General features: G+C 32.3%; 1 protein-coding gene across 1 annotated transcript; it reads right to left on the bottom strand.

The window, feature by feature from the left end:
• Positions 1–2,265: 2,265 nt before the first annotated feature.
• On the bottom strand, positions 2,266–16,357 carry LOC139850531 (fructose-bisphosphate aldolase 1, chloroplastic-like). The gene is made up of 7 exons (XM_071840102.1): positions 16,196–16,357; positions 15,740–16,009; positions 15,540–15,649; positions 15,370–15,460; positions 6,633–6,793; positions 3,268–3,379; positions 2,266–2,544 (listed from the first exon to the last, which is right to left on the bottom strand). The coding sequence occupies exons 1-7, from the start codon at positions 16,355–16,357 to the stop codon at positions 2,266–2,268; spliced, it is 1,185 nt and encodes a 394-aa protein (XP_071696203.1).
• Positions 16,358–21,180: the final 4,823 nt, after the last annotated feature.

Genomic DNA, 21,180 nt, shown 5'->3' with positions numbered 1-21,180 from the left:
TGGGGGAGGTGAGATGTAGACAATCCTTCCCCTATCCGAGAAATAAAGACAAGTCATTTCTCCACCCAGAGTGAAACACTCTCAAGAGTAGAGAAAGTCATCCCTCTCTTTATTCGACGGATAAAGAGATTGCTTCCGAGAGGACCTCCGGCCTTTAAGTAGGAAAAAGTTTTTTTTTAAAAAAAAATAAATTAAAAATACAGAATAAAAATAATAATAATAGACGCCATGAAAATGGTAGATTCAAAATTTCCATGGGTTTTAAATCTTGCCTGGAATTTAATTTAGGATCTAAGAGTCAGTCAAGTCGCCAATAAATCGACGATTGTTGTCGACCCAATAATAGAGCCGTTTAAGTAAACTAAGTAAATAATTATTTAAACAATGGGCATGAAGGGAATTAAAAACTGTAACTGCTGTTGGTTTCCCTAAATGATGTCATAAGCATTTTTAATGGCTGAGATTAAAAGACAATATTCTCATCTAAAGGCTAGCATTTTGACAAATGGGGGTTTTTTTTTTTTTTTAAAAGATAGCATAATAAAAATTTTCTTATCAAGATGTTGACCTTCTGTGTTTTGGCATATACAGCCAGCCATATAGGATCATCCTAATATCATCACCGGCATAGGCAAAACTACATGGGGAAGTGGGCCACCCGCCCCAGTGGATTTTTTTAATATAAAAATTTTAGATTTTTTGAGTTTGCGATTTTTTTTACCCCAAAACCTATATATTTTGCCCCAGAACCTTCAACTTTTGCCCCAAAACCTTCAACTTTTGCCCAAAAACCTTCATAATTTACCTAAAAACCTCAATTTTTTGCCCCAAAACCTCCATATTTTGTCCAAAAAAATTGCTACGGTTTTAAATTTTTTTCCCCCGGTGAAAAAAATCCTAGTTCCTCCACTAATCACCGGTACTACGTACTAATACTTTGTCATGTATTTATATTATGCTTGGGATAATTATCGAATGGATGAGCATTATTTAGTTTAGCAGAGGCCTATTAGATTTAGCGAATGTATTGTGGTTTAGATTTAGTTTTAGATACTTTGGAAGGGGAATGAGATGTTTAGTTTATGATTAGTGTTGTTGATTTGAAACCAGTACTTTTGAATATAAGTTTTCGAAAAGTTAGTTGATTGTTAATTTTGCTGCATGATATGGATGCAAATGCAGAATATATATGTAAACGAATAATATTTCCCTAGATTTGGAGTTAACATTGAGTCATACACGCCAAGAGTACCTGAAAAACACGAGTACAACTGGCACCTGCTAATGATAGTATACATTCTTGGTTCTTCAAAGATCGACATAAGGTGACATAAGGTATGTGCGTACAACTCGAATAAATATCATATATGTTGTAGATCTCACAAAGCCACCAAGCTTTAAGATCACTGACATTGCTAAGGTGAACAAAAATATGGCCATGTTCGATCAAACAGATAAGATTCAATGTTGAATGATTCAAATGTCGGTCTGGAGTTTGGTTATAAAGATAATATGCTTGTTTTATAGTAAGTTTTGAATGAACAGTCTAGTCTGAATAAGATAAGTATCGTTTTGACCTTCAGTAAGATTTCATGTTAAATGAAATTATGACTTCTGCAGAAGTCTAATATGTTAGAAATATGCAAAACGTGGGTTCTAAGTTTTATTTTGAACTTCTTAGACAGTTAGACTCTGACCGAATTCGAAAGAACCTATGAATCAGTCTATTCAGATCAAAGCACACAGGCCCTTAGGCTAACTTCTTTTCATTAGTATTGTTTATGGTATAATCTATACCTGGAAAATGGGTTGGGTTGGGTCAGGTCGAGGTCAATGATCAAATGGGTTTGGGTCAAAACGGGTCACATTTAAAATGGGTCGAACTGGTTGGGTCGAGATCCGGGCCGGATTGGGTTGAGACCGATTTTCATCTTAAATTTTAGGGTCGAGTTGGGTCAAGACCCATTTTCAGTTTTCAGTTTCGCGTTTCGCAAATCAGTTTCATTCGCATTAACAATCCATGACTTCGTAACTTACCAGTCACATTAACATTATTTTTTTTGAGACAATGAGACATCATACAAAAATCATCTTATCGATATCTCTTGAAAATTACCACATATTAGTATTCATCCCACATAAAACACATGTAAAATTGCTACAAGTACATACATACATGCTATATACTAAAAGAGCACTCTCCATTAACCATTTTCTTTAGATTATGGTCAGTACACACTTATCAGTGAGTTTAAACCCTCTTAATTAGTAGACGTAACCCTTAACGAACATACCCTTTTTAGCCTCCTCGGACTCACCTTCACCCGTGTATTTACCGAGCTGCGCAAGAGAGTTGGCACTAGCCCTGAGGAGCAAAGCATCTTGAGCAGCCTTCACGTTTTCGGGTCTTCCTCCCCATGTTTTTAGGCATGTGTTTTGAAGTGCACGTGCGTATGAGAAAGACACGTGCCATGGGTTCGGGGTTTGGTTCATTGCGTTCAAGTTCAGTGTTGCCTCCACTTCAGATTGGCCTCCTGACAAAAACTGCGTTACAGGTAGGGGTGTTCAATTTTTTTGGGAATGGTGTTCAATTTTTAGTTTTCAAACCAATAAACCCGGAAACCGAACCGAATGAATCAAAATCAAATCGAATTTGAATTCAATTTTCGATTGGGTTTTCTATTATACTTTTCTGAACTCGGTTAAGCCGAAAACAGAATTCAACTAATAATATATCAAATTAATAATATATATATAAAAAAAAAGTACTATAACAAGCAGAAGGTTTTTTTCCTGTTCAGGGTACCCGATCCTCCGCTGAGGGTCTGAACCCTACTCTGTGTAGCAGCCCAGCAGGATTACTCCCTAGCTGTTTCCAACCCTTCCCTGGCCACCACAAAATATTCATCCTACACCGGATTCGAACCTGAGACCTCTTAAAGTTGAACTTAATATCGATTTGTTATAATTATTTCTGTTAAATTATGATTTTGCGGTTTTTTCGGCTTTAACCGCAACCAAGCAAAATTTAAATTTGGTTTTTGGTTTTGCATTTAAATTCGGTTTCGGTTTTGTCTTCAATAGATTTTGAACGCGAATAAACTGAGAAATCCGAAACCAAACTGATGATTATGTATTCATCTTATCATAAGTTTTGGTGGTTTCCTTTAGCCAAAAAAAAAAAAAAAGTTTTGGTGGTTTCAGATTTAAAATTTAAAATCATTAAGTATGCATAAAACAAATTTGATGATTTGTAGGTAAACTTACCATAATTCCTGGAACTGCAGGTGGAATTCTTTGTTTGAGGAGATTGAGAGTATAATCAGCGACTTGTTGCGGTGTAGCTCGTTCCTTGCAGTCCGCACCAGGGGTAACCATGCTTGGTTTTGTAGTGACCCGAACTTTTCCATGTTTATATATATTAATTGAGATTGATATTTACATGATTAAATGTTTCCAACATGTTAAGCAATTAAACTTGTTAAGACTTGATTAATTGAAATATGTTTCATATAGACAATTGACCACCCAAGTTGACCGGCGATTCACGAACGTTAAAACTTGTAAAAACGACATGACGATATATATATGGATATACATATGGTTAACATGAGATTATGATAAGTAAGTATCTCCATAAGTATATTAACAATGAGTTACATACATATAAACAAGACTACTAACTTAGGATTTCGAAACGAGACATATATGTAACGATTATCGTTGTAACGACATTTAAATGAATATATATCATATTAATATATATTAATATATCATAATATCATGATAATATAATAATTTAAAATCTCATTTGATATTATAAACATTGGGTTAACAACATTTAACAAGATCATTAACCTAAAGGTTTCAAAACAACACTTACATGTAACGACTAACGATGACTTAACGACTCAGTTAAAATGTATATACATGTAGTGTTTTAATATGTATTTATACACTTTTGAAAGACTTCAATACACTTATCAAAATACTTCTACTTAACAAAAATGCTTACAATTACATCCTCGTTCAGTTTCATCAACAATTCTACTCGTATGCACCGTATTCGTACTCGTACAATACACAGCTTTTAGATGTATGTACTATTGGTATATACACTCCAATGATCAGCTCTTAGCAGCCCATGTGAGTCACCTAACACATGTGGGAACCATCATTTGGCAACTAGCATGAAATATCTCATAAAATTACAAAAATATGAGTAATCATTCATGACTTATTTACATGAAAACAAAATTACATATCCTTTATATCTAATCCATACACCAACGACCAAAAACACCTACAAACACTTTCATTCTTCAATTTTCTTCATCTAATTAATCTCTCTCAAGTTCTATCTTCAAGTTCTAAGTGTTCTTCATAAATTCTACAAGTTCTAGTTACATAAAATCAAGAATACTTTCAAGTTTGCTAGCTCACTTCCAATATTGTAAGGTGATCATCCAACCTCAAGAAATCTTTATTTCTTACAGTAGGTTATCATTCTAATACAAGGTAATAATCATATTCAAACTTTGGTTCAATTTCTATAACTATAACAATCTTATTTCAAGTGATGATCTTACTTGAACTTGTTTTCGTGTCATGATTCTGCTTCAAGAACTTCGAGCCATCCAAGGATCCGTTGAAGCTAGATCTATTTTTATCTTTTCCAATAGGTTTATCCAAGGAACTTAAGGTAGTAATGATGTTCATAACATCATTCAATTCATACATATAAAGCTATCTTATTCGAAGGTTTAAACTTGTAATCACTAGAACATAGTTTAGTTAATTCTAAACTTGTTCGCAAACAAAAGTTAATCCTTCTAACTTGACTTTTAAAATCAACTAAACACATGTTCTATATCTACATGATATGCTAACTTAATGATATAAAACCTGGAAACACGAAAAACACCGTAAAACCGGATTTACGCCGTCGTAGTAACACCGCGGGCTGTTTTGGGTTAGTTAATTAAAAACTATGATAAACTTTGATTTAAAAGTTGTTATTCTGAGAAAATGATTTTTATTATGAACATGAAACTATATCCAAAAATTATGGTTAAACTCAAAGTGGAAGTATGTTTTCTAAAATGGTCATCTAGACGTCGTTCTTTCGACTGAAATGACTACCTTTACAAAAACGACTTGTAACTTATTTTTCCGACTATAAACCTATACTTTTTCTGTGTAGATTCATAAAATAGAGTTCAATATGAAACCATAGCAATTTGATTCACTCAAAACGGATTTAAAATGAAGAAGTTATGGGTAAAACAAGATTGGATAATTTTTCTCATTTTAGCTACGTGAAAATTGGTAACAATTCTATTCCAACCATAACTTAATCAACTTGTATTGTATATTATGTAATCTTGAGATACCATAGACACGTATACAATGTTTCGACCTATCATGTCGACACATCTATATATATTTCGGAACAACCATAGACACTCTATATGTGAATGTTGGAGTTAGCTATACAGGGTTGAGGTTGATTCCAAAATATATATAGTTTGAGTTGTGATCAATACTGAGATACGTATACACTGGGCCGTGGATTGATTCAAGATAATATTTATCAATTTATTTCTGTACATCTAACTGTGGACAACTAGTTGTAGGTTACTAACGAGGACAGCTGACTTAATAAACTTAAAACATCAAAATATATTAAAAGTGTTGTAAATATATTTTGAACATACTTTGATATATATATGTATATATTGTTATAGGTTCGTGAATCAACCAGTGGCCAAGTCTTACTTCCCGACGAAGTAAAAATCTGTGAAAGTGAGTTATAGTCCCATTTTTAAAATCTAATATTTTTGGGATGAGAATACATGCAGGTTTTATAAATGATTTACAAAATAGACACAAGTACGTGAAACTACATTATATGGTTGAATTATCGAAATCGAATATGCCCCTTTTTATTAAGTCTGGTAATCTAAGAATTAGGGAACAGACACCCTAATTGACGCGAATCCTAAAGATAGATCTATCGGGCCCAACAAGCCCCATCCAAAGTACCGGATGCTTTAGTACTTCGAAATTTATATCATATCCGAAGGGTGTCCCGGAATGATGGGGATATTCTTATATATGCATCTTGTTAATGTCGGTTACCAGGTGTTCACCATATGAATGACTTTTATCTCTATGTATGGGATGTGTATTGAAATATGAAATCTTGTGGTCTATTATTATGATTTGATATATATAGGTTAAACCTATAACTCACCAACATTTTTGTTGACGTTTTAAGCATGTTTATTCTCAGGTGATTATTAAGAGCTTCCGCTGTCGCATACTTAAATAAGGACGAGATTTGGAGTCCATGTTTGTATGATATTGTGTAAAAACTGCATTCAAGAAACTTATTTTATTGTAACATATTTGTATTGTAAACCATTATGTAATGGTCGTGTGTAAACAGGATATTTTAGATTATCATTATTTGATAATCTACGTAAAGCTTTTTAAACCTTTATTGATGAAATAAAGGTTATGGTTTGTTTTAAAATGAATGCAGTCTTTGAAAAACGTCTCATATAGAGGTCAAAACCTCGCAACGAAATCAATTAATATGGAACGTTTTTAATCAATAAGAACGGGACATTTCAGGTTTCAAAAGTATACCTTCGAACAAAACGTTGTTTTCAGCAAGGTAAAAAAACACCTCAGCCCAAACCTTCTTTGCAACCTCAAATGTTGTGTCGATTCCATGTTCTCCATCCAACAAAATTTCTGGCTCCACAATTGGGACCAACCCGTTGTCCTGAAAATTCAATACTAAAACATCACAAATCACATCTAAACAACTGATACAGCAACAACAACAACAATACCCAATCCCACGAAATTGAGGTATGGGGAGGTGGGTGTAGATAATCATTCATCGTACCCTAGATTAGAAGGAAGTCACTACTCCACCCGCGGGTGAAAGGACCCGTTCATATACATTATAAACGATTCACAATAGTTGATTACATCGCGAGGTATTTGACCTCTATATGATACGTTTTTACAAACATTGCATTCGTTTTTAAAAGACAAACTTTCTTTACATCAAAAATTGATGGCATGCATACCATTTCATATTACATCCAACTATAATTGACTTAATATTAATCTTGATGAACTCAACGACTCGAATGCAACGTCTTTCAAAGTACGTCATGAATGACTCCAAGTAATATCCTTAAAATGAGCTAATGCACAGCGGAAGATTTCTTTACTACCTGAGAATACACATGCTTTAAAGTGTCAACCAAAAGGTTGGTGAGTTCATTAGTTTATCATAATCAATCATTTCCGTAATAGTAATAGACCACAAGATTTCCGTTTATAAATATATGTACACTCGCAAGTGTATAAAAGTATTCTATAAGTTGTAGGCACCCGGTAACAAGCCTTAACGTTCATGTTTTACCCTCTGAAGTACACCAGATCAGGTGTGTTTAAAATAACCTCGAAGTACTAAAGCATCCCATAGTCAGGATGGGGTTTGTCAGGCCCAATAGATCTACCTTTAGGATTCGCGCCTATCGTACATAGACAAGTAGTTTAATGTTACCAAGCTAAGGGTATATTTCTGGTTTAAACCCACATAGAATTAGTTTTAGTACTTGTGCCTATTTCGTAAAACATTTATAAAACAGCGCATGTATTCTCAGCCCAAAAATATATATAAAAAGGGGGTAATGAAACTCACAATACTGTATTTCGTAGCAATTATGTATATGACGGAACTGAACAAGTGCAGGGTTTGTCTCGGATTCACGAACCTATATTAAGTATATATATTTATATGTTGGTCAATATCTGTCTAACAATTTAGGTCAAGTCGTAGTGTATCGCAATCCTAATGCTCGAGACCGACATGCAAAAGTCAACAAAAGTCAACTTGACCCAAAATGACTTCCAAAATCTATACATGTTTATTATATAACTTATATATAGTCGTTTTATATATTTAAATATATTTATCAGATCTTATTATACTAAATAATACAAGTCATTTATTAATAAATAAAAATTTATATTTAAATTCATATATGATAAAAAATATACTTTTATATATCTCAAGTAATAAAATTTATAAAATTCACTTGATATCATAAAAATACAGTGGTATGTATTATTAATGTAATTATATTACGTGTGTTAAAAATATCTTTGTACGCATATTTATTTGATTAAATAATATTGATAATAATAATAATGATACAAATAATAAAATGATAGTTTCAATAAAAATATTAATTTTTAGTAATAAAGATAATTTTAGTAATAACATCAACTGATAACAATTATAATAATAGTTTTAATAATAATATTAAAATTAATAATAATTCAGTTGGCCATATCTTTTAATCCGTTCATCGAACCCACACGATTTCTAAATGAAAAGTTATTAATTTTTCTTTAGCTTTTTAACGACATGCATATCATATACCTTATCTCAGTAGCATATGTATTAAATTCGTGATTTATCATAAACTATTTAACGACGAAACTAAGCATACAAACATGCATAATCATATATACTCGAACACTAGTCAGGGATACACTATGAATATAAAAAAAATAAGATATGAATGCTCACGTATCAATATTGTGATTCAATATTGCAGGAAAGTACGTAGACGCAATGAAAATGATAAACGTTAGGTTGACCTCACGAGCAATACCCTCGAACAATACCCATAACCTCCATAGCTATAACCCATAATTTTCTTAGCTCTCTATCCCGTTTGACAACTTATTTTGAAATCGTCTGAATATAACTCCGTCGTAGTATTTTATGTATACTAATAATATCTTGAAATAATACTAAGTAAATATATATATGTAATTCGATTGAGAGAGTTTAGAGAAATATATTTTCAAGTTTCTATGAAATAATGAAACCTATTGAATTCTATTTATAATAGATTTTTGAATTATTAAAGTATGAATTATTAAAGTGAATTATTAAAGTGAATTATTAAAGTATGAATTATTAAAGTATGAATTATTAAAGTGAATTATTAAAGTATGGATTATTAAAGTGAATTATTAAAGTATGAATTATTAAAGTATGAATTATTAAAGTGAATTATTAAAGTTAAAGTAAAGTAAAAGTAAAGTAAAAGTAAAGCAAAGGTAAAGTTAAAGTATAGTAAAAGTATAAAACTATGTACGTATAATACGCGTATAAATATATTTAATATTAATTTAAATCGTTATATTATAAAATATTTTAGAAAAGTAGAATTATATATATTCATAATAGGTTTCAAGTTTTTAAATTACAGTCTGTTGGTGAAGCATGGGATAAAGTCCAAAGGTTTAATAAACGTATGAAATCATCTTAATGAAAAATGTCGAGTTACTTCACTTGTCGATATCCAACATCTAAGTTATTTACACTCCACATTCTTACTTATAGATCACTTTACCATTTTCCGAATATTGTCAAAAAGAACAGATTTCTTAAATCACATTGGACCTCATAACATTGGCCCATAATCATATCATCATGTATCTGATAATTCAATCATTTGATATTATCTCTTAATTCTGTCGATAAATATATCGAAACAAATACGTTCATGTAAAGTATCATATATATCAAATACTTTGTTAATATTTTCAGTTATTATATATTATATATACATATCTATATACACATAATTGTTCGTGAATCGTCAAACACGGTCAAAGGGTAATTGATTACATGAATGTAGTTCCAAACTTTTTGAGATTCAACATTACAAATTCTGCTTATCGTGTCGGAAACATATAAAGGTTAGGTTTAAATTTGGTCGAAAATTTCCGGGTCGTCACAGTACCTACCCGTTAAAGAAATTTCGTCCCGAAATTTGATCGAGGTTGTCATGGCTAACTTTAAAAATGTTTTCATGATGAATATGAGTTGATAAATAGAGTTTTATCATCATTGAGTAATATAGATAAAACAATTTGATTACGCGAAGAGTATAAGTGAAGCTATCGCAAGAGAGTGAAATGAGTAAACGTATATTTGTTTTAACCGATGATGTAGTTATGATTGATTTCCAGAATTCATGGGATTTAAAGAAAATCTTTGCAATAAGATTTGGTTCTTCGGCGATTAAGTAAATCACGATCTTCTTTGATTAAATGCGATAATCTGTCTCGATTTCTCTGTCTGATATTTTACTATAAATCCACCCCATTCGTTTCTTTATTTCCACAGCTCACACCTTCTAGTCTTCACCCCAATTCATACTTTAAAGCATTCGTTAATATGCTTCATCAAGTATTGATTCTTGATATACTCTTAACTTTCATATCTGTCATTCTTATTTTTCATCTACCACCGGATGAAGTTATTTTCTTCTACCATTACTTTGGGGTTATTGTGTTTTTCATTCTCCCGTGTCTTTATATTGCTATACGCATTGATATACACGTTTTGAAATTTCGGGGTTGTTATCGGGCTTTATATTCTCCATTATATTTCGGAGCTTCTTGCTTTCGCCTTAAGTCAAGCGGATAATGGTCCAGAATTCGTAGATATGAATTTTTGGATGAACATAGTTAATGTTCTAAGAAGAAAATCGTAATGGCATGATCTTGATTTGGCAAATTACCAGAATATCCGAAAATATAGAGCTATCAAGATGATATGTTCTTAATATGTTTGGAAATTGGGTAGAATGTAAGAGTCATGTAAATAGTACATGATGATGGTATGTTCTGTGAATCATCACATTCCATTAGAAACTCAGCATGACTTACTGTAATATAATCACGTTGATCAAGTGTCATTATATTATACTAACTCATGCTTCAGTTCCCAACACTACTTTAAAAACATTCCTATTTTAAATTCGATTTTTTTTCTTTAGAATTTAGAAACTAACACAGTTTCTTTTTATGTTGTAACGCAGATATTGCGAAGAGATAAAAGATTTCGGATAAGAATAGTTGTGAAAATATCTTCAGGAATATAGAAGATATTTATAATAAAAGATACGATAATATATTAGAATTCTTAACATAGATGGATGATGAAGAAGATTTGTCTGTGAAGGTTTAGAATAAGAAGTAAGGTGTTTGCTAATGATTTCAGTAGACACTGAATCATTTGGATCCTTTGAAGGTAGGTTTAGTCTTTGTGATTTGTCCACAGCCTCCTTCATGGTCTGCTCAATCCATTTTCCAGTTTCAAACCTTCTCTTTTTCTCAGCTTTACCACCATACTATTCTTTATCATTAAACTTTTGACTGTTAAAGTCGTTTACAGTTTTTGCTGCTTCATCAACATTTTTCCAATTTCAAAGAACTAGTTCATAGTTTGGGATGTTTTTCAGAAAATTCACATTCGAAGTATGTAAGTCTAGGAGATAGACGTTATATGTATACATATAACTTTTGACGTAAAATTGTCGCGAAATTCAAAATACTGATTGCTAATTCCCAGTAGTTGGTATGACAGTTATTGTTACAGGATGTAGGAGAGTACATGATGGGGTTTTAATGAATAAGTATAGTGGCTTTTCGGAGAGGCTTAAGTCGAAGGTTAATGAAGTTGTTGATAAGTTTACTGCTAATGTGGCGAGATATGAAAGGTTCCCCGGTAACAATGATGAAGGGTTTATTCGTATAAACAAATGAAGGTGATTTGCTGGAGCTGTGACAAAACTGTCTATTTTGGAAAGAGATTGAAAAATTATATTTGGTAATAAATATCAAAGGATCTGACATGGATACGTGTTAAACTATAACTTTGGTTTCGAGAGCTTTTTAGGTGCATGACAGTGGGTAATGTGTGGTTGGATCATCATCTCGCATGTCTTTAAGAATTTCGAAGTGTTTGAACACATATTGTAATTGTTAATATACATATGATGTTCTAAGATTTTGAATGATACAAATATTTTTGTGAGTTTCATGAATAGAAATGAGGTTCTAGGACAGTTTTGAAGTCAAAGTATAGTTTTGAAAGATGTAGAAATCTAAGAGTGATGATTTCGGTTATATCTTGAATCGAGTTCTGAGATTTCAAAATCAGAATATGTAATTAGATTTTGAATGAGTATGGTTGTTTTGATTTCTATAAAAGAATGTATATTGTTGTGAAAGTAGGGAGTATAATGGATGATTTGCTGAATCAGATTCGAAGAATGTAACATATTAATTGTGAATTTATGTATCTCTCGGGTATTACCTACCCGTTAAAAAAAAATTTCACAATTAATATTTTGTACAAAAGAATTTTATTACAGTCTTTATGGAAATATATATGTGTATATTTCTTCAGATGTAATATAGATTTAATGAGTTAATATTAAATTAAACTCATTTGATTTATGGTTAAGGCTAGGATAGATAATTTCTAAACTTTAGAAATTACATAATCGTCGTAGAATGTTTCCCCAATGAAGTTATGAATCAATAATTCATCGTTGTGGTATTCCTTGGTATCTACATGGCGTATGACGTCGATGCTCGTGGGACAGATTGTGAAGTTGAGGTTTGTGAAGCGGTTGTTGTTGGTGGTGGTAATGGTACTGTTGATGTTGTTGATGGTGGTACTGGTTATGCTGCTGGTGTTTGTAACCTTTGCACCATATTCTCCAAAGCCACTACCCGAGCGCGAAGCTCGTTGACTTCTTCTATTACACCAGGGTGATTGTCGGTTCGGACGAGCGGATAGATAAGATCTAGAATTTGGTGTAGTATATAATCATGACGAGATACTCTGGAAATGAGAGAGAAAATGGTGTTTCGGACAGGTTCGCCGGTAAATGCTTCAGGTTCATTGCCAAGAGGGCAATGTGGTGGATGAAAGGGATCACCTTCTTCTTGTCTCCAATGGTTAAGTAGATTAAGAACTCATCCCCAATTCATCCAAAATAGATGATGGCTAATTGGTTGATCCATTTCGGTCACGCTGCTTTCGGAGCTCATGTGAAAATCCATATCGGCATAGCTGTCAGAATCCGAGGAACTCGAACTGGTTGAGGGATCCATCTTGTATGATCAGGGAAAGAATTTTTGGTATGAAATAGATTGTAGTATTTAGATTTGGTATTCTTCAATACATAATTTACATATGTATATATAATACCAAAATCCCATAAATTACGGAGGAATCTTTGAAAGATGTCAATCAAAGTTCACAGTAACAGATATGCTAAGATAAGAATTCATCTATACATTATTATGCAATAAATGTAGGAAAACGCGTCTAGACTTAAGAATGATAAGCAGGTAATTTCCTAAGGATGGTAAGTAGATGATTTCCGACTAAAAATGATAAGCAAAACTTTTGACATGCAGACACGGTCGAAGTCCAGACTCACTAATGCATCTTAACAACTATCAGTTAGACACACTAATGCAAGACCTGGTTCGCTAAGACCACCGCTCTGATACCAACTGAAAGGACCCGTTCATATACATTATAAACGATTCACAATAGTTGATTACATCGCGAGGTATTTGACCTCTATATGATACGTTTTTACAAACATTGCATTCGTTTTTAAAAGACAAACTTTCTTTACATCAAAAATTGATGGCATGCATACCATTTCATATTACATCCAACTATAATTGACTTAATATTAATCTTGATGAACTCAACGACTCGAATGCAACGTCTTTCAAAGTACGTCATGAATGACTCCAAGTAATATCCTTAAAATGAGCTAATGCACAGCGGAAGATTTCTTTACTACCTGAGAATAAACATGCTTTAAAGTGTCAACCAAAACTTTGGTGAGTTCATTAGTTTATCATAATCAATCATTTCCGTAATAGTAATAGACCACAAGATTTCCGTTTATAAATATATGTACACTCGCAAGTGTATAAAAGTATTCTATAAGTTGTAGGCACCCGGTAACAAGCCTTAACGTTCATGTTTTACCCTCTGAAGTACACCAGATCAGGTGTGTTTAAAATAACCTCGAAGTACTAAAGCATCCCATAGTCAGGATGGGGTTTGTCAGGCCCAATAGATCTATCTTTAGGATTCGCGCCTACCGTACATAGACAAGTAGTTTAATGTTACCAAGCTAAGGGTATATTTCTGGTTTAAACCCACATAGAATTAGTTTTAGTACTTGTGCCTATTTCGTAAAACATTTATAAAACAGCGCATGTATACTCAGCCCAAAAATATATATAAAAAGGGAGTAATGAAACTCACAATACTGTATTTCGTAGCAATTATGTATATGACGGAACTGAACAAGTGCAGGGTTTGTCTCGGATTCACGAACCTATATTAAGTATATATATTTATATGTTGGTCAATATCTGTCTAACAATTTAGGTCAAGTCGTAGTGTATCGCAATCCTAATGCTCGAGACCGACATGCAAACGTCAACAAAAGTCAACTTGACCCAAAATGACTTCCAAAATCTATACATGTTTATTATATAACTTATATATAGTCATTTTATATATTTAAATATATTTATCAGATCTTATTATACTAAATAATACAAGTCATTTATTAATAAATAAAAATTTATATTTAAATTCATATATGATAAAAAATATACTTTTATATATCTCAAGTAATAAAATTTATAAAATTCACTTGATATCATAAAAATACAGTGGTATGTATTATTAATGTAATTATATTACGTGTGTTAAAAATATCTTTGTACAGTGGACCTCATAACATTGGCCCATAATAATATCATCATGTATCTGATAATTCAATCATTTGATATTATCTCTTAATTCTGTCGATAAATATATCGAAACAAATACGTTCATGTAAAGTATCATATATATCAAATACTTTGTTAATGTTTTCAGTTATTATATATTATATATACATATCTATATACACATAATTGTTCGTGAATCGTCAAACACGGTCAAAGGGTAATTGATTACATGAATGTAGTTCCAAACTTTTTGAGATTCAACATTACAAATTCTGCTTATCGTGTCGGAAACATATAAAGGTTAGGTTTAAATTTGGTCGGAAATTTCCGGGTCGTCACAGCGGGTATAGAACCCGCGCCTAGATAAGGTCGTCCCTCCCTCTATTCTAGAGCAAAAGAGATTGCTTCCTAAAGGACTTCCGGCCAGAAATGCTCATAAGAACGAAATAGAGAGGCCAAATGATACGTACCTGTAAGATATTGCCTATTTAATACATGTTTAGGCTACTCGGGAGAACAAGTATTTTTACTTATATATATGTCACCTAATAGAAGGGACGAAAAAGTGTTTGCGAGCCAACTAATCAGTGATTAGACCTTAAATACGTTGAACCGTTTTAATATTACATGTATTCACCCAAAGATCCAAACCATATAGATAACTGTTTTAGAGTATGAGTAAGTTTTTACCTGAGAAATGGCAGCGTAACGAGCCAAACCCCATGCTGCTTCCTTGACTGCAAGTGCCGATGGCCCATTTGGAATGCTCACAACCGTACGCCTATATGATCAACTAAGTAGGTTTAGCGAGGTGTCCTTTTTTAAGTATCTACCAAGTCAAAAACAAGAGTTTGACTTACCATTTAGCAAAACGAGCACCTTGTTGGTAGTAAGCCGCAGAGCGTGAAGCAAGTCCATCTAAACCTTGGCACCATGACTCGTCGTTTGATCCAGCCAATGGAACTAAACCCTGTACGATAGTCACAAACATATGTAAATAACCCACTGAGGTGCTGTTTGTATTTTAAGATGCTGAAGGCCGGATTTTGATATATATTACCTTGTCAACCTTGATACCGGGAACAATTCCTTGTTCAACAAGGATATCGACAATCTTTTTGCCATCAACGGTTGATTGGTACAAGGTTTCTTCGAAGAGAATAGCACCGGAGATGTAGTTTCCTAGACCGGGAGGGGTAACAAGCAGGGTACGGTAAGCCTGGCGGTTAGCTTCCGTGTTCTCAAGACCAATAGAAGCTAACCGCTTCCCACATGTAGCATTTGACTCATCCATGGCTAGGATCCCTCGGCCGGGTGATGCTACGGTTTTCTACATGTCAAAAATAAATTCACTTGCCATGATTTATATACTACTTGGTTTATTATTGGAACTTCGAAATTTCATTAACCAACGCGGACCACCAACAATTACAACGGCTTAATAATCTAATTGTTCTATTTATATACTACTTGGTTTTGGTATGTTTTTAAGTTTGAACTAAATGGAAACACATACCGCGGTTTTGATAAGTTCATCAGCATATGAAGCACGGACGGTTAGTGCACCAGGGCTGAACCGGACCACGGAGACCGATGGCTGGCGAAGGGTCTGACCCTTGACCCAGTCTGACTTATCAAGAATGGCTGGGGATGACTGGAACAGAAATGTTGTGGCCATATTCGATTTTTTTTTTACTAAGAAATTTATATTATGTTAATGATAAATAAAATGTGTAAATGTAAAGAAAGAAAGAAGCTTACCACTCAATATGTTTGGGCTAACTAAATTTATAGTTATAATTTGAGGTAAGAAAAGATATATTTTTTAAGTCTCTAATGGTTTAGCATATTATAGAATGACACGTGGATTGATAACTTTGATGACATGGCTGTTGGAGTTTAGCAAAATTAGAGATGATAGGTGATGAGGGGATGAAACTGTCCTGTAGAATCTCAGGGTTTTGGGGATGATTATTTATTAACGGTTGTTATTTGTTAAACTCATATGTACCATAAAAAGGAAAAAGCAAAAAAACTTGTACTTTTTTAGAAAGTAAAATGCTGGACCCATCAGTTATAGAATATGAGGTTGTAATTGAAATAGAAATTGAAACATTGGAACAATCTTGCACTTGTTCTAAAGTATTGTTTAGCGGTTAGTTAATTAATGTATTTTTATTATTTTGATGAAAAAAAACAAAAAACAATATATTGTGGTTTTATCATTCAATTGGATTTGAGCTCGTTTAAAAAAAATCCAATCTAAATTGGTTCTTGTGGTTACAAAAGCATTTGATATATTTTTAATCTTTCTAGCATATTACTAATTTTTTAATAAAACTTCATCGGTTATAAAATACGGAGTATATATTTAAAAAAGTTGAATTATGGGCTTTTAAGTCTTTAACGTTTTGAAAACAAGAAATGAGAAATTATTAGATTAGAATTATAATCTAAACTTTGGTACAAGGATAGCTGTTTTGAAGTTAATGTGAGAATTGTACGCAAAAGACGTGACAAAATAATAAATAAATAGTGAAAGCGTTAATACCACTCACAATGCCTAAACTCTCTCAAAAACCTCAATTGCTCTATCCTTCTTACCCAAATTCAATCCCAATTCCACACCACAATCCAAAGATCACAACACAAACAGTATCGTCAATATGTTAAGCATCCTTCGTTCCCAAGGAAATCAACGGCTTTTTTTGGGAGGGATTTCAAGATGCACAAACCCAACTATTATCAAATTTACTTTCCAACTATGGTTCTATTGACGGCATATCCTGGAAACGGGATAGGTTTTTTGCTTTTAGATTAAAAAAAGTACACCAAGCCGATCTAATAATTCAATCGATTGACAGAACATTACCCAATTGTTTGCAAATCTATGTTGGCTATGCTAAGAAAGATTTAAACACCAACATCATCTCACAAGATCCTTATCATCAACAAACTACAAACCCGATCTCCTCTGTTGCAAAACCTGCAATTAACCTTTCACAAAATCAAGAAACCTACAATCGGCTAAATTTAACGGCATTAATTGTAGATAAAGAACCAATCAAAGTTCTTACACTATTCAAGTGGCACAAAAGCTGATTCATGGCCATTGAACAAATTTGCACGTGGGGAACATACGGGTATATTGTACAATGTAGCGATGAAGATAGTTACAAAAGGATGACAATGGGGCCAACTATGAGGTCTTTGGAGTTCACAGAAGTTATTCCGATGATTCAAAGGAAACTTAGGTACACAAGGATCACAAAACTTGCAATTAAAGGTATTTCATTCGATTGTTGTTCTGCTAATTGTGCTATTGAGTGAAATGTCCCGTTCTTATTGATTAATAACGTTCCATATTAATTGATTTCGTTGCGAGGTTTTGACCTCTATATGAGACGTTTTTCCAAAGACTGTATTCATTTTTAAAACAAACCATAACCTTTATTTCGTCAATAAAGGTTTAAAAAGCTTTACGTAAATGATTTACAATACAAATATGTTACATCGAAATACGTTTCTTGAATGCAGTTTTTATACAATATCATACAAGCATGGACTCCAAATCTTGTCCTTATATTAGTATGCAACAGCGGAAGCTCTTAGTATTCACCTGAGAATAAACATGCTTTAAACGTCAACAAAAATGTTGGTGAGTTATAGGTTTAACCTATATATATCAAATCGTAACAATAGACCACAAATATTTCAATACACATATCATACATAGAGATAAAAATCATTCATATGGTGAACACCTGGTAACCGACATTAACAAGATGCATATATAAGAATATCCCCATCATTCCGGGACACCCTTCGGACATGATATAAATTTCGAAGTACTAAAGCATCCTGTACTTTGGATGGGGTTTGTTAGGCCCAATAGATCTATCTTTAGCTGTTCCCTAATTCTTAGATTACCAGACTTAATAAAAAGGGGCATATTCGATTTCGATAATTCAACTATAGAATGTAGTTTCACGTACTTGTGTCTATTTTGTAAATCATTTATAAAACCTGCATGTATTCTCATCCCAAAAATATTAGATTTTAAAAGTGGGACTATAACTCACTTTCACAGATATTTCCTTCCTCGGAAATAAGACTTGGCCATGGATCGATTCACGAACCTATAACAAATTTGTACATATATATCAAAGTATATTCAAAATATATTTACAACACTTTTAATACATTTTGATGTTTTAAGTTTATTAAGTCAGCTGTCCTCGTTAGTAACCTACTACTAGTTGTCCAACGTTAGATGTACAGAAAAAAAATTGATATATATTATCTTGAATCAATCCACGACCCAGTGTATACACGTCTCAGGCTAGATCACAACTCAAAGTATATATATTTTTGGAATCAACCTCAACCCTGTATAGCTAACTCCAACATTACTGCATATAGGGTGTCTATGGTTGTTCCAAATAATATATATACATGGGTCGATATGTTATGTCAAAACATTTGCATACGTGTCTATGGTATCCCAAGATTACATAATATATTAGAATACATGTATAATACAATATAAGTTAGCTACGATATGATTTGTATAGATTTGTTAAACATTTCCCGTAGCTAAAAAGATCAAAAATATCCAATCTTGTTTTACCCATAACTTCTTCATTTTAAATCCGTTTTGAGTGAATCAAATTCTATGATTTCATATTGAACTCTAATTTAAGAATCCAACAGAAAAAGTATAGGTTTATAGTCGGAAATTTAAGTTACATGTCAATTACTAAAGAGGTAGTCATTTCCGTCGAAAGAACGACATCTCGATGACCATTTTGAAAAACATACTTTCACTTTGAGTTTAACCAAGATTTTTGGATATAGTTTCATGTTCATATGAAAAATTATTTTCCCAGAAGAACAACTTTTAAATCAAAGTTTATCATAGTTTTTAATTATCCAAACCAAAACAGCCCCCGGTTTCACTACGACGGCGTATATCCGATTTTATGGTGTTCATCGTGTTTCCAGGTTTTAAATCATTAAGTTAGCATATCATATAGATATAGAACATGTGTTTAGTTGATTTTAAAAGTCAAGTTAGAAGGATTAACTTTTGTTTGTGAACAAGTTTAGAATTAACTAAACTATGTTCTAGTGATTACAAGTTTAAACCTTCGAATAAGATAGCTTTATATGTATGAATCGAATGATGTTATGAACATCATTACTACCTCAAGTTTTCTGGATAAAACTATTAGAAATGATAAAAATGGATCTAGCTTCAAAGGATCCTTGGATGGCTTGAAAGTTCTTGAAGCAGAATCATGACACGAAAACAGTTCAAGTAAGATTTTCACTTGAAATAAGATTGTTATAGTTGTAGAAATTGAATCAAAGTTTGAATATGAATATTACCTTGAATTAGAAAGATAACCTACTGTAAATAATAAAGGTTCCTTGATCTTAGATGATTACTTGGAATGGATTAGAAAGCTTGGAAGTAGATTTGCAAACTTGGAAGTATTCTTGATTTTTATGAAACTATACTTATGGAATTTATGAAGAACACTTAGAACTTGAAGATGGAACTTGAGAGAGATTAATTAGATGAAGAAAATTGAAGAATGAAAGTGTTTGTGTAGTGACCTGAACTTTTCCATGTTTATATATATATTAAATGAAATTGTTATTTACATGATTAAGTGTTTCCAACATGTTAAGCAATCAAACTTGTTAAGACTTGATTAATTGAAATAGGTTTCATATAGACAATTGACCACCCAAGTTGACCGGTGATTCACGAACGTTAAAACTTGTAAAAACTATATGATGACATATATATGGATATATATATAGTTAACATGATATTATGATAAGTAAACATATCATTAAGTATATTAACAATGAACTACATATGTGAAAACAAGACTACTAACTTAATGATTTTGAAACGAGACATATATGTAACGATTATCGTTGTAACGACATTTAATGTATATATATATCATATTAAGAGATATTTATACATCATAATATCATGATAATATAATAATTTAAAATCTCATTTGATATTATAAACATTGGGTTAACAACACTTAACAAGATCGTTAACCTAAAGGTTTCAAAACAACACTTACATGTTACGACTAACGATGACTTAACGACTCAGTTAAAATGTATATACATGTAGTGTTTTAATATGTATTCATACACTTTTGAAAGACTTTAAGACACTTATCAAAATACTTCTACTTAACAAAAATGCTTACAATTACATCCTCGTTCAGTTTCATCAACAATTCTACTCGTATGCACCCGTATTCGTACTCGTACAATACACAACTTTTAGATGTATGTACTATTGGTATATACACTCCAATGATCAGCTATTAGCAGCCCATGTGAGTCACCTAACACATGTGGGAACCATCATTTGGCAACTAGCATGAAATATCTCATAAAATTACAAAAATATGAGTAATCATTCATGACTTATTTACATGAAAACAAAATTACATATCCTTT

The sequence above is a fragment of the Rutidosis leptorrhynchoides genome, chromosome 5 (assembly GCF_046630445.1).
Source record: "Rutidosis leptorrhynchoides isolate AG116_Rl617_1_P2 chromosome 5, CSIRO_AGI_Rlap_v1, whole genome shotgun sequence".
NCBI classification, from domain to species: Eukaryota; Viridiplantae; Streptophyta; class Magnoliopsida; order Asterales; family Asteraceae; genus Rutidosis; species Rutidosis leptorrhynchoides.
This window is presented reverse-complemented; position numbering and strand designations above follow the sequence as displayed.

Bases quoted from the DNA above. Each gene is read 5' to 3' on its own strand.
- LOC139850531 (XM_071840102.1), bottom strand. From the start codon at position 16,357: ATGGCCACAACATTTCTGTTCCAGTCATCCCCAGCCATTCTTGATAAG. The intron at 6,794-15,369 runs GTAAAAACTTAC...TTGAATTTTCAG, and splicing joins GTTACGCTGCCATTTCTCAG to GACAACGGGTTGGTCCCAAT. The intron at 2,545-3,267 runs GTAAGTTTACCT...CCTGTAACGCAG, and splicing joins CTGCAGTTCCAGGAATTATG to TTTTTGTCAGGAGGCCAATC.